This window comes from Entelurus aequoreus, linkage group LG07, assembly GCF_033978785.1.
Source record: "Entelurus aequoreus isolate RoL-2023_Sb linkage group LG07, RoL_Eaeq_v1.1, whole genome shotgun sequence".
NCBI lineage: Eukaryota > Metazoa > Chordata > Actinopteri > Syngnathiformes > Syngnathidae > Entelurus > Entelurus aequoreus.
Window position 1 is genome coordinate 75649069 of NC_084737.1, and position 15674 is coordinate 75664742.

At 40.5% G+C, this 15674-nt stretch overlaps 1 protein-coding gene across 1 annotated transcript in view; it reads left to right on the top strand.

Annotated features, from left to right (window-relative positions):
* Positions 1-15674, top strand: part of LOC133654410 (uncharacterized) — a 59469-nt gene that overhangs the window by 35407 nt on the left and 8388 nt on the right. The window contains exons 11-15 of the mRNA XM_062054724.1: positions 1725-1919; positions 3062-3193; positions 8577-8609; positions 11919-11969; positions 14687-14822. Coding sequence (XP_061910708.1) covers positions 1725-1919; positions 3062-3193; positions 8577-8609; positions 11919-11969; positions 14687-14822 — 547 coding nt within the window. The remainder of the gene's footprint in view (positions 1-1724; positions 1920-3061; positions 3194-8576; positions 8610-11918; positions 11970-14686; positions 14823-15674) is intronic.

Sequence of the window (15674 nt, forward strand, 5' to 3'; positions counted from 1 at the left end):
CTGGGAGGAAGAACTGGTCCGACGCAACAATTCAAAGACGATAAAAGTAAAGGATATTAAATGAGCTCAATTATACCTACAAATGAGGCATGATGATGCAATATGTACATACAGCTAGCCTAAATAGCATGTTAGCATTGATTAGCTTGCAGTCATGCACTGACCAAATATGCCTGATTAGCACTCCAACAAGTCAATATCATCAACAAATGAGACAAAAGAGTGGAAGATTTTACATGTTGACAAACTGTTGCGTCACAGTCCACACTATGGTGAGTTCAAGAACCGCAGAAATTAGTAGGACAAAACGATGTTTACCAAATACTCTCATCAGTGAAGCATACACACAAACATTAAAAAGTGGGCTTTCTAACAATTGGGAAGGTTTGTGTCATGTTTTTCCTCAAACAAAAAAATATACTAAAACAAAAACATTATTTTCTCTCCATCTTTTTCCATTTTCAATCCTTTTTAAAAAATGTTTCAGGGAGCCACTAGGGCAGCACTTAAGAGCCGTGGGTTGCTGACCCCACTTTAGGCAGTAGCCATCCGATTGGAGATTGAGACCAAGGCTGTAATTTTCATTTGTAACCTTTTTTGAATAAATGTTTTTGCAGAAGGACCTGACCTCTAACTGTTCAGTTGAAGAGCGTGGGCAGAGTCTGCATGAAGTCTGGTGCCGAAACTGCAAAGTTGTATAAAGCTGCTGTTCCCCGGACTTGGAGGCGGTGTTTGTACGTTGCAGACCAGACTAGTCTACCTCCCATGGGAGCGAGCAGTAGCCATTGTTACAGCTGTTTATATTCCACCCGATGCATATATCAGCACTGCTCAGCCAGATTCCTCACATGCTAACCCAGTGGTTCTCAAATATTTCTGTTATGCTCCCCCTAGGAAGAAGAAAATATTTTGCGCCCCCGTGACTATAAATAGTATAATTTGTCTATAAAATTGTTATAACTGTACCTCTGCATAACATTGTAAGTTGTATAAGCGTCATCATATTCTGCTACGGCAAAAAAAGCATGTTCCCTTAGGTCACACGCATCTTCTCTGGTATCGCACCACGCTCCCACCGCCCCGCTATTTGGGAAGGACTGTGCTAACCCAATCAACAACGGGCCCATCCAGATGGATTTCATATAATCGCTGGGGACTTTCATAAGGCATGGTTAAAGATTGTTTTTGCCAAACTCCACTAGCATGTCAAATGTGCAAGTAGGAAAAAAAACACACTTTACCATGTTTATACAAATATTAAGCATGGCTACGGAACGACCCTTCTCCCACGCCAAGGACGGTCTGATTCCCTCTCCCTGCTACTCAACCCGGCCTTCACCCCTCTTAGAAAACAGACAAAACCCACAACACTAACCATTAACACCTTATCTGCTGATGCACTTCCCCAGCTACACTACAAGACTGCTTTGCCTGTACAGACTGGAATGTGTTTGACAAGAGAGACCTTGAGGACCACAGAAACAGTGTTTTTCTACATACAAATCTGTTCAGAAAATGTCAGTATGGACAAACTAGTCCAGTTTTTCCCAAATAATAGGAAACCCTGGGTGACATCTGATCAGAGCCCGCAAATCTGCTTTCAGGTCAGGGGACAGGACACAGTACAATACAGCCAGAACGGGTCAGAGGAGAGGCATCCACCAAGCAAAGCTGGACTACAGGATGAAAATAGAGGCCCATCGACAGGAAACGACCCCCGGAAGATCTGAAGGAGATTGCAGGCCCTGACCAACTACAGAGGGCAGAGTCCATCCCCCAATACCCAACCAACAGCAGTATATCCCTGGTAGAGGACTTAAACCCCTTCTTTGAGGTGAGGCAGACTCTGACAGCAGTAAACCCCCGAAAAGCTCCTGGACCGGATGACATCCCAGGGTCTGTGATCAAGGCGTGTGCTGGTGAGATGGCAGGGATCATCACCAAGTTGTTTAACATCTCCCTGTCCCGCAATACCCTCAAATCTGCCAAATCATTCCCATTCCCCCAAAAAACTTCTTAAGACTGCCTCAATGACTACAGACCCATAGCCCTTACGTCTGTAGTCATGAAATGTTTCAATTTTTATCAATCAATCAATGTTTACTTATATAGCCCTAAATCACGAGTGTCTCAAAGGGCTGCACAAGCCACAACGACATCCTCGGCTCAGATCCCACATCAGGGTAAGGAAAAACTCAACCCAATGGGACAATGAGAAACCTTGGAGGGCACCACAGATGTGGGGACCCCCCCCCTGGGCGACCGGTGCAATGGACGTCGAGTGGATCTAGCATAATACTGCGAGAGTCCAATCCATAGTGGATCTAACATAATAGTGAGAGTCCAGTCCATAGTGGATCTAATATAATAGTGAGAGTCCGGTCCATAGTGGGGCCAGCAGGAGACCATCCCGAGCGGAGACAGGTCAGCAGCGCAGAGACATCCCCAACGGATGCGCAGACAAGCGGTCCACCCCGGGTCCCGACTTTGGACAGCCAGCACTTGTGGCCACCAAATGTTTAAGCCTCTCGTTTCAAGCCCCCACCAGTTTGCTTACAGAGGGAACAGATCGACGGAAGACGCCATCGCTCTGACACTACACGCCGCGCTGAATCACCCAGCAAACGGGGATTTACGTGAGGCTGCTCTTAGTGTACGACAGCTCATCTTTCAATATCGTCATACTGGACAATCTGGTTTCAAAACTATGTTCTGCAGATCCCCACCTATACCAGCCACTGCATAAAAGACTTCCTTTAAAAACCACCCTCAGCATGTTAAACTTGGCCCGCATCTCTCTTCAACCCTCCTTTTTGTCCGTTTCTGTACACCCTGTACACCTCAGTTCCACCCAACAGATGCGTAATCAAGTTTACAGATGACATCACCGTGGTTGAGCGCACGAGACGGCATACAGGGCAGAGATCAGCAACCTGACTAGGTGGTAGGAAAACAAAATAACTCATTGTGGACTTCAAGAGACACAACCACATCCATGCCCCTTCCTCATAAACGGCAAAGTGTCTCCTCAATCAAGTTTCTGGGCTTTACCATCTTGCAGACCTTTCCTGGTCTTTTAACATCAAGGCCCTGGTGAAGAAGGCCCAGCACCGTCTGCACTCCCTCCGTATCCTCAGGAAAAACAAACTGTACCAAAAGCTGCTGCTGGCCTTTTTCTTCTGCTCTGTGGAGAGTACATTCACATACTCTGAGTGTGTGGTACCCAGGTTCTACAGTGGAACAGAGGCTCATAAAAACAGCACTGAACATCATTGGAGGTCTCCAGATCGCGCTGCTTAAAAAAATATGACGACAATCACTGGCGACCCCTCTCACCCCACCCACCACCTGTTTCACCTGTTTCCCCCTCGGGACACCACTTCAGGTCAATACGATCCCACACCACCAGATTTACAAAGAGTTACTTCCCATGGGCCATACAAACTGCAAACACATGAACTGTCCCCCAAAGAGAAAGACGTAGGTGTGCTTCTCTCACATAAGGACTGTGAATGATAGGCAACATTCCAAAAAAAGTGCACTTCCCCTTTGACTCAGAGTCAACATACCCAGGGTTGATTGAACTAACTGATCAGCTGTTTCCTTTTTGAGGGAAAATCAACTCAGACTTGAGGTTTAGACTCAGTTTGTTGGAACCTGCTACCTAAAATATGGACTGTTCAGATTGTCTTAGAAGACGTTTCACCTCTCATTGCCTGCTTCATCAGTTCATGCTCACATACTGAAATAGGTGAGCTCTGGTGTGAGAGGATGGTGCAGGATCCAAAGTAGTTCTCTTCCAAAGGCAAGGCCATGCCTGTTGTATCTTAAAATCTGTCGTTTTGCAACACAATTACAAAACCGCACCCTTGTGAGACCTGTGGTTATCTCAGGACTAATTATGATTGAAAACTTGACTGAACACAGAAGTATTTGTCTTTTTTCTGGAGCCCGGACTGAATGAAAACCTTATCACTGTAACGCTAAAACAATTATCCCGTCACATCATTGGATGTCGTCTTCTTTTTATGTGTCAGGTGGGGGTGGTCGCAGCTCGCTGCGCGGTTGTTCTTCCAGTGCAAAGACGGCTCCGGACGACAGCGTGAAGGTAGGCTCTGATTTATTAGACATAAATCACTCAAACTACCACAAACGCAAACAATAAAGCAAAAAAGGCAAGCGTGCCTAAAACACAAGTGAAGCTGCTACTGAGCAGAAGCTATGGCATGGGCAAGGACAAAACTTACTTGACATGAACACTTTTGACATGAACAAGACGTAACCAGTATGACAGAAGTACAATGCAGGCAGAACGAGTGATCAGAAAGAAAGGCTTAAATAACACAGACATGATTAACAACAGGTGCGTGACTCAAAATGTGAAACAGGTGCGTGACATGACAGGTGAAAACTAATGGGTTGCAATAGAAACAAAACAAGGGAGTGAACAACCAGGAACTAAGAAAGTGTCCAAAAAACAAACAGAACATGGCCAAACAAAAACATGATCAACACAGACATGTTTAGATTATGTTTATTTTCAGATAAATTCTAATCTTTTCAATAATTGGTTGCAATTTTGTAGGAATGTGAACTTAAACTCTCTGTTCAGAAGGCACAAGTCTACGCGAGATGAAGTAAATATACTGACACAGCATCAAAGGACAATCGATTATTAGATCTAAATGCCTTTTTGTTTTTTATCACAGATTCTCTCACTAAGATTGCACTTTGCTCTTGTGTTGTTGGTATGTGAGGGAACTTCCCTGACAATAATTATCCAGTAAATGTACCAGTTACGGTTAATTCTCAAGTCTTTCCTTGAGTAAGAGTTCTCACAATAGCTTTTTTCAGTAGTTATGCAATGAACCGCCAAAACTTCCGCGTCATTGCTAACATCACAAAGAAATTAATGTGTTGCGTCACCCTCTATTTCCTGCTTGTGAAGTATTTAGGTGAGTCCCTTAGGTCTGTCACAATACACAGTAAGTTGTGGAGAAGCAACACAGTCATAGTTAATTTCAGACATGTTAAAAAAAAAGAAGAAGAAATTTAATAAAAGAGAAGATAATCAGAATACTAGTACAGTAAACTATACAAAATGATGAAAACACATTCACAATCAAAACAATACATAATGATTAGGTTTTTTATGATCAAAAGCAGTGGGAACAGGTAAAACTAATTTACTCCCACCCTTATTCATAAATTAACTACCAACAACTCATTTTATTTTGATATATCGTCAATCCTCTCTCTTTCGATGTCAACCCCATCCAACTGAATCTGTATTTTATTGTATTCTATTGTGTTTTGGATCTTGATTTCCCAAAGAGTATAATTTTTATTTTAAGTTTAATGATCAGTTATTTATATCAATCCATTATCTAAATTGGATTCAATTTGTATTTACTTCTCGCAGTACAAGTTGCAAGTCACTATTAGAAACAAAAACGATAAGTGTCATCTGCAAATGGCAAATGGCTTTGATAACTTGCACAGATCATTGATATTGGTTATAAAATGAACAATTTAGGTCCCAATGTTGACCCCGGGGGGACGCCACAAGTAACGTCAAGACATACTGAACAATAATCAGCCAACTTTACAAACTGCTTTCTGTTGTTTAGATAACTCCTCACTCAGTCCAATACTTTCCCCCTTAAAGGCCTACTGAAAGCCACTACTACCGACCACGCAGTCTGATAGTTTAAATATCAATGATGAAATCTCAACATTGCAACACATGCCAATACGGCCGGGTTAACTTATAAAGTGCAATCTTAAATTTTCCGCGAAATATCCAGCTGAAAACTTCTCGATATGATGACGTTTGCGCGTGACGAAGCAGACGTTTTGGAATAGCACGGTGGCCACCTTAAATTGTCTGTTTTCACCACATAATTCCAGATTATTCTGGACATTTGTGTTGGTGAATCTTTTGCAATTTTTTTAATGGACAATGAAGACAGCAAAGAAGAAAGCTGTAGGTGGGATCGGTGTATTAGCGGCTGGCTGCAGCAACACAACCAGGAGGACTTTGAGTTGGATAGCAGACGCGCTTCCGACGCTAGCCGCCGACCGCACCGATGATCGGATGAAGTCCTTCGTCGTGCCGTCGATCGCTGGAACGCAGGTGAGCACGGGTGGTGATGAGCAGATGAGGGCTGGCGTAGGTGGAGAGCTAATGTTTTTAGCATAGCTCCGTCGAGGTCCCGTAGCTAAGTTAGCTTCAATGGCGTCGTAAGCAACAGCATTGCTAGGCTTCGCCAGGCTGGACAGTATTAACCGTGTGGTTACAGGTCCAGGGTTTGGTTCGGTGTCTCCTGATAGTAGAAGTAATAATAGTATTGTTGATCTTCTGTCTATCCTTCCAGTCAGGGGCTTATTTCTTTTGTTTCTATCTGCAGTTAAGCCCGATGCTTTCACGTTAGCTCCGAAGCTAAAGTGTTTCGCCGATGTATTGTCGTGGAGATAAAAGTCACTGTGAATGTCCATTTCGCGTTCTCGACTCTCATTTTCAAGAGGATATAGTATCCGAGGTGGTTTAAAATACAAATCCGTGATCCACAATAGAAAAAGGAGAAAGTGTGGAATCCAATGAGCCCTTGTACCTAAGTTACGGTCAGAGCGAAAAAAGATACACCCTGGCGTCCTGCACTGCACTCTAATCCTTCACGGTCACTTTCCTCATCCACAAATCTTTCATTCTCGCTCAAATTAATGGGGTAAATGTCGCTTTCTCGGTCCGAATCACTCTCGCTGCTGGTGTAAACAATGTGCAGATGTGAGGAGCTCTTCAACCTGTGACGTCACGCTACTTCTGGTACAAGCAAGGCTTTTTTTTATCAGCGACCAAGAGTTGCGAACTTTATCGTCGATGTTCTCTACTAAATCCTTTCAGCAAAAATATGGCAATATCGCGAAATGATCAAGTATGACACATAGAATGGATCTGCTATCCCCGTTTAAATAAGAAAATCTCATTTCAGTAGGCCTTTAATGTCATATCGTTCCAGTTTATTACTGATATGTTATGGTTTATTGTATCAAATGCTTAATGAATATTCCTTAGTGATCTCTTCAACAAATTATATTGATCCATTTGTTTTGTTGTTCTGTTCTTTCATTGTGTAGCTCATTATTGTTGATGAATTTGTCCAATCGATTATTAAAACATTTGTCTAATATTTTGGAACATTGATTGCCCACATATTGCAACGTGATGAAAAAGATTCATAGATTTGAGTTTAGAAAAATAAATACCCGTATTTCCTTGAATTGCCGCCGGGAATATAGTATTCGCCTGCCTAGAATTACAGCCGGGTCAACTCGTTTTGCAAAATAATTAGCGCATGCTTGGCACTTCCGCCGGGTCAAATATGAGTCATTAAATGACTTCCGCCTCCTGGTGGTAGAGGGCGCTAGTGATCCTTCTTGCGACTGCTGATACTGCAGAAGAAGACAACAAGCAGCAAGAGTGAGGAGCCATTGTTTGCTTGCACTTTTACCATGGAGGATTACATATCTAAAATAAAACAGTTTTCTAAACTGGACTTTCAATCGAAGCAGGAGGTAATACTTAAAGGAAGATCTCCATCGAGACAGAGAGACTTTTAAAACTGAAGAAAGATAAGGAAGACTTCTATAGGAGCTGCGCATGGACTCATTTATACCTAAAGGTAAGACCATAATAACGTTTTTTTTATTAAATGTGCTTTTCATGATAAGGTAAGCGCCGGAGTGAGAAGAGGTTTTAAAATAATTAACGCATGCTTGCCAATCCCGCATGCTTTTGGTAAACGCAGGAGTGAGAAGAGGTTTTAAATTAATTAGCACCCCTGCGGCTATTCAAGGAAATACTGTACATCTAAATCAAAACCTTTTAAAAAAAACGTGGTCAATCTAAAGCAGTGGTTCTTAACCTGGGTTCGATCGAACCCTAGGGGTTCGGTGAGTCGGCCTCAGGGGTTCGGCAGAGGTCAAGAACACCCAACTCATCGTGTAAATAGAAACTTCTCTCTATCGGCGTATTATGGATACCCCCAAACAATGTTCCCTGTAATTTTCCATCTGATTTGCAGGTGTGTAATTTCTTGTGAGTTCATGTGTTGGCTTTGTTCTTTGAACAAGGAGATGCTCATGCACGGTTCATTTTGTGCACCAGTAAAAAAAACATAAGTTTGTCTTGAATTTGAAATATTTTTTTATTAATTTTTCACTAAAGAAGGGTTCGGTGAATGCGTATATGAAATTGGTGGGGTTCGGTACCTCCAATAAGGTTAAGAACCACTGATCTAAAGGAATCCTTATTTACAACACCATTTTTGCAGGCCAGAGGGGGCAGGCTCCAAGCGGTGAGTGGGCGTGGTGTTTGATTGACAGCTTCTGGGCTAATATAAAAAAAGGGATGCTTCTTCCATTGCCACTGGTGCACACTGCTCAGCCTTGACTGGATCACCTGAACCATGCACTGCCTCAGACTCAGCTCAGCACTGTGTGAGTACTCTACTCTGTATGTCTATATCTACATCAAGTTGAATTGGGAAACTGACAGCGTTGTGTTCTTTTCCCAGTGCTGATAGCAACATGTTCCCTCATCACAGCAGGTGACTATCAAAGTTCATGTGTTTTAATGCACTTAGTGTCTTTATTATTATTAATGAGAGATATTATCCGACTAATTTACTTTGTGACCGTGACAAAGCTTGGCACTTCTCCCAACAGGACTGAATCACATAATTATGTTATAGTACCTGGACGTTTCTTACACCTGTCAATGTAAGTCGTTTAGCATATTTACAGTAGCATGGGGTTTTATGACATATAGCACCAGTTACCAAAGTGGTGTTCTTGTTTTTCAATGGTTCAACTGTCACGCTGTCTTTCTCACTACTCTTGTATCATTTTGTAAAACCAACGTTTTTCTAGGGACCCATTTAATCTGATTATGATGAATATCTAACTTATAAATGTTTTTTTTTTATTGATAACATTTATTTTTAAGTGCCAATGATTGGTAAAATTATCCTCTGCATTTGATCCATCACCCTTGATCACCCTCTGGGAGGTGAGGGGAGCAGTGGGCAGCAGCGGTGGCCGCGCCCGGGCATCATTTTGGTGATTTAACCCCCAATTCCAACCCTTGATGCCGAGTGCCAAGCAGGGAGGTAATGGGTCCCATTTTCATAGTCTTTGGTATGACTCGGCCGGGGTTTGAACTCACAACCTACCCATCTCAGGGCGGACACTCTAACCTAGCAGTACAGGTTTCATTTCAAGTAAGATAGAACATAAGTTACATTTATTGAGTTATCTGTTGCAAGATACTTCCGTGTTTGGCAGCTCAACTTCAGAAACGTTTGAAACGGAGCCACCAGGAATTTCCTGGTTTCGTAAGGTCGATGATGTCATCACTGACAACATCAGACCATACCATCCAACAGTTTAGTTGTTTTTTTCCTTAGTTAAGCTTCTGTTAGACATAGGAGAAATATGTGTACTGTCGATGGCATCTGTATCTTTGGGGTTCATTTTAAGACTAAAAAGACACTGTGATAGTGTTTCTTTTTCTGGCTCCTCTGTACTCAGGCATGTGTTCATCTGTGTGGGTGTAATCGGGACATTGTTTAAGTCTGTAAAGCACTTTGTGTTGCCGTTTATTTTATGTATGAAAAGTGCTTTTCTTAATAAAATTTGAGTTGATTGTGATTCGACTAGTTAGACATGCTAGGATTGGTTTGTAGGCCAAGAAGGGTTTAGATGTGGACACCGTTTTGGTGAGGACTGATCAAGACGTGCTGACAAAAACAAAGACTAGATTATTGGATTTGTTTCTTTTCATAGTTTTAATTATTACTTTGATTACGTAGATTGTTTGTTCTGTTTGACGCGTGTTTAAGGCATGTTTTGGCACGCATACAAAATCTGAAAGTCTGCCTTCCTATTCTTTGGCCCTCTGGACACCACATGACCACAATCGCTATATCACAAAGCTAATTTGCAGGTTAGCATTGAAGTGGATTAATTAACTCATATTATGTTCTACATATGGTGAATGTTTATATTCACCTTGGAGAAAGCGAACCACCAGGTTTAAGTAAATAATGGTTGAGACTATGGATGTCCGATAATGGCTTTTTGTCCAACTCTTAATTACCGACACCGATATCAACCGATACCGATATATACAGTCATGGAATTAACACATTATTATTAGAGATGTCCGATAATATCGGTCTGCCGATATTATCGGCCGATAAATGCGTTAAAATGTAATATCGAAAATTATCGGTATCGTTTTTTTTATTATCAGTATCGTTTTGTTTTTTAAAATTAAATCCACAAAGAAAACACAAGATACACTTACAATTAGTGCACCAACCCAAAAAACCTCCCTCCCCCATTTACACTCATTCACACTCATTCACACAAAAGGGTTGTTTCTTTCTGTTATTAATATTCCGGTTCCTACATTATATATCAATATACATCAATACAGTCTGCAAGGGATACAGTCCGTAAGCACACATGATTGTGCGTGCTGCTGGTCCACTAATAATACTAACCTTTAACAGTTAATTTTACTAATTTTCATTAATTACTAGTTTCTATGTAACTGTTTTTATATTGTTTTACTTTCTTTTTTATTCAAGAAAATGTTTTTAATTTATTTATCTTATTTTATTTTATTCATTTTTTTTAAAAGTACCTTATCTTCACCATACCTGGTTGTCCAAATTAGGCATAATAATGTGTTAATTCCACGACTGTATATATCGGTTGATATCGGTATCGGTAATTATAGAGTTGGACAATATCGGCATATCGGATATCGGCAAAAAGCCATTATCGGACATCCCTAATTATTATGCCTAATTTGGACAACCAGGTATGGTGAAGATAAAGTCCTTTTTAAAAAAATTAATAAAATAAGATAAATAAATTAAAAACATTTTCTTGAATAAAAAAGAAAGTAAAACAATATAAAAACAGTTACATAGAAACTAGTAATTAATGAAAATTAGTCAAATTAACTGTTAAAGGTTAGTACTATTAGTGGACCAGCAGCACGCACAATCATGTGTGCTTACGGACTGATCCCTTGCAGACTGTATTGATATATATTGATATATAATGTAGGAATCAGAATATAACAGAAAGAAACAACCCTTTTGTGTGAATGAGTGGAAATGGGGGAGGGAGGTTTTTTGGGTTGGTGCACTAATTGTAAGTGTATCTTGTGTTTTTTATGTTGATTTAATTAAAAAAAATAAAAATTTAAAAACGATACCGATAATAAAAAAAACGATACCAATACCGATATTATCGGACATCTGTAGTTGAGCACATAATAAATTAAGGAGCCTTAGTTGGACATTCGTATGTGGACTGTGAGGCAATCAATTCAGACTTCGGAATGCCAAAGTGATAGCTCTATCCTGGAGGAGAGACTCCATGTTTATCTTCAAGCCAACATTTAAGTTATGACTTAAAGCAGCTGTTTTCCAGACACTTACTCACGAACATCTCCCTGTATGGTCAGGGCGTGCTGTCCTGACTTAGCACACACCCACACACAGGGGGGGAGGAATATACATCTGTTGGTTTGGCTTCTCCAAGTAAGGAGTGCTTCATTTTCTTGACCTGACCTCCTCCAGGAACTGCAGTCCTGTATAATGACGCTCGCTTGTAATTATGCAACTTTTGGTTCAGTAAAGCGTCTCTGATGACAACACCAGAAATACACATCAGCATATATTGACATTCACTGGATTGGTGTTAGCATCTTTAAAGCACAACATTTATCAACGCGGCCCCTCGCATCCTTCAGTTGTTCTGTATGCGATGAAAAATGTTTGATACCCCTTTTTTGACGCATACTGAACATGTATTTATTGATTTTTGTGTTTCCGCAGAGCGCGCAACCACCTGTGAAAACAGTGGGAACGTCCATCTCCTAAACTGTGGTAAGTATTTCACAAATCCCTTAGAGTGGTAGCCCAACTTAAGAATGGTTTGAGATAAGAGCTGTCTCTCGGCTAATTGTTTTGCTTCACATTGCCAGCAAAAATGTGAGTTGCAGAGTTAACCCTGAAAAACCAAACTAGCTCATAGCTAGAAATTGACATAACTTTGTTTTTCCGACCATGGGAAGAACAAAATGTGAGTGTGAAGGACAAGACTCAGAAGAAGTGGATGATATTCATTGAACTAAACAATCACCAAAAACCTGACAGAGCGTGTTTGACATGGTGAAGCAATTTGAGCGTAAGACTGAAGCAGAATGACTTTAAAGTCAGTGAAGAACATTAAAGGCCTACTGAAAGCCACTACTACCGACCACGCAGTCTGATAGTTTATATATCAATGATGAAATCTTAACATTGCAACACATGCCAATACGGCCGGGTTAACTTATAAAGTGCAATTTTAAATTTCCCGCTAAACTTCCGGTTGAAAACGTCTATGTATGATGACGTATGCGCGTGACGTCACTAGATAAACGGAAGTATTGGTACCCCATTGAATCCAATACAAAAAAGCTCTGTTTTCATCGCAAAATTCCACAGTATTCTGGACATCTGTGTTGGTGAATCTTTTGCAATTTGTTTAATGAACAATGAAGACTGCAAAGAAGAAAGTTGTAGGTGGGATCGGTGTATTAGCGGCTGGCTGTAGCAACACAACCCGGAGGACTTACTTGGATAGCAGACGCGCTAGCCGACGCTAGCCGCCAACCGCACGGATGATCGGGTGAAGTCCTTCGTCCTTCCGTCGATCGCTGGAACGCAGGTGAGCACGGGTGTTGATGAGCAGATGAGGGCTGGCTGGCGTAGGTGGAGAGCTAATGTTTTTAGCATAGCTCTGTGAGGTCCCGTTGCTAAGTTAGCTTCAATGGCGTCGTTAGCAACAGCATTGTTAAGCTTTGCCAGGCTGGGAATTATTAACCGTGTAGTTACATGTCCATGGTTTAATAGTATTGTTAATCTTCTTATTTATTTTGTTTCTATCTGCATTTGAGCCCGATGCTATCACGTTAGCTCAGTAGCTAAAGAGCTTCGCTGATGTATTGTCGTGGAGATAAAAGTCACTGTGACTGTCCATTTCGCGTTCTCGACTCTCATTTTCAAGAGGATATAGTATCCGAGGTGGTTTAAAATACAAATCCGTGATCCACAATAGAAAAAGGAGAAAGTGTGGGATCTAATGAACCCTTGTACCTAAGCTACGGTCAGAGCGAAAAAAGATGCGTCCTGCACTGCCTCTCTAGTCCTTCACTCTCACTTTCCTCATCCACGAATCTTTCATCCTCGCTCAAATGAATGGGGTAATCGTCGCTTTCTCGGTCCGAATCTCTCTGCATTGTAAACAATGGTAGAATGTGAGGAGTCCTTCCTCTGGTGACGTCACGCTACTTCCGGTACAGGCAAGGCTTTTTTTTAATCAGCGACCAAAAGTTGCGACCTTTATCGTCGATGTTCTCTACTAAATCCTTTCATCAAAAATATGGCAATATCGCGAAATGATCAAGTATGACACATAGAATGGATCTGCTATCCCCGTTTAAATTAAAAAAAATTCATTTCTGTAGGCCTTTAAGTTAATACCACTTGTTTATTAACTATTTATTGCGAACTGAATGGGACAAGAGGTAGAAAATGGATTAATTGTTTATCATTTATGGATTTCAATTGGGTACAAATTGAGCACAGGAAGTTAACAAATGTGTTAGTATTTTTTATGAAATTGAAAAGGTGTAAGGTTAAATTAGCTCTGCTTCTTCCTGCTTCCTTTTGGGTACGTTGTAGTAAGAAACTGGAAACGTGTGATTGTATCATGCATGTTTGAAATAAACTTCAACCCTAAAAGCAGTCGAACACATTAATTATGACTATATTAACCCTACGGGGACATTAAATTTTGTATTTTTTTTTTTTTTTTTTCAAGAAATTTTAGTCTTAAAAATTTTTAATGTTTTTTTGTTGTTGAATTTTTTTATTTTTTTTTGTCATAAAAAAAATACAATCATGTGTGCTTACGGACTGTATCCCTGCAGACTGTATTGATCTATATTGATATATAATGTAGGCACCAGAAATATTAATAACAGAAAGAAACAACCATTTTGTGCGAATGAGTGTGAATGAGTGTAAATTTGGGAAGGAGGTATTTTGGGTTGGTGCACTAATTGTAAGTGTATCTTGTCTTTTTTATGTTGATTTATTTAAAAAAAAAAAAAAATAAATAAAAAAAATATTTATTTTATTTATTTGTTATTTTTTTGTAATTCTTGTGCGACCCGGTACCAATCGATCCACGGACCGGTACCGGGCCTCAGCCCGGTGGTTGGGGACCACTGTAGCAGAGTAACCCAACAAACAATATGGCTGACATAAAGCATCAATTGAGTGATTGATTGATTGAAACTTTTATTAGTAGATTGCACAGTACAGTACATATTCCGTACAATTGACCACTAAATGGCAACACCCGAATACGTTTTTCAACTTGTTCAAGTCGGGGTCCACGTTAATCAATTCATGGTACTGAAAAGGTAAACAAGTCAGTCTTTGTCCCTTGAAGGGTGACCCAGCCTGGCATTGAAGCATTAGACAAACAGATTGCAATATGCATGGCAGTCCAGTCTTGATAGATCAACGACGTCTCTCTCGATGTGTGACAGTGTCAGGCGTGATCAGCGTGGATGAGGGCTTGTACGGCCGCGCAGACCGAGAAACCTGCAGAGAAGGCCGACCACCGGTGCAGCTCGCTAACACCGCGTGCTCTCAGACTGGCGCTGACGACGTCCTCAGGGAAAGGTACAGTTCCACCAAGTTCATGTGTCATTTACGCTTCTATGGTTATCATCACACATGAGATGTGCTAAAACACTGCATGATGTCTCCTCTGATGAGGGTTTGATGTTTTTCTTTGACTTTTTAAAGTGGAATTTTCTGGGAAATTCGGATTGAACTCCAAATTCTTAGACTTTGGATATGTGGAAATGTTGTAAACATACAGTACAAGTCAACTAAATATGTTATAAAGTCATCTATCACACATTTTTAGATGAGAATATGATTGATTTTGTTATTGTTAAGGTGTGATGTCTCTTGAATGATGGTTGAAACGTTTTGCTCATTTTTTTATTTTTCTAGAACATTTGGATTGAACACCAAAATGATTAGACTTTGGGGGTGTTGGAATTTTGAGGTTATAAAAAAACAAAAAATATTAAATACATCATAAATGAGAACACATTTTCAGATTCTAATTTGATTCAGATTTTTTTTATGTTATTATGTTAATCTATCATTTTTGTTTATTTAACTATTATTTATGTAATTTTACACGCATTCATTTATTTCCAATCCTTTTAGATGTAATGGTCCCCGTGGGGAAATTCATTTTCACTGAGCGTACATTTAGACAATAAACATTACACATCACGGACACAAAGACGTCATACATGACAGTGACATCACCAACACATTTACAGAAGTGTCAGACAGGTCGCTGCTGTTTAGGGCGGGCCCAATGGAATTTGATGGTTCTGTACCTGCGCCCTGATGGTAGTGGGATGATATATTGGTGTAGTGGGTGAGTGATATCCTGGACTATTGTGTTTGCCAGTCGAATGATTTTACTTTTTTACATTTATTTTGATTCGT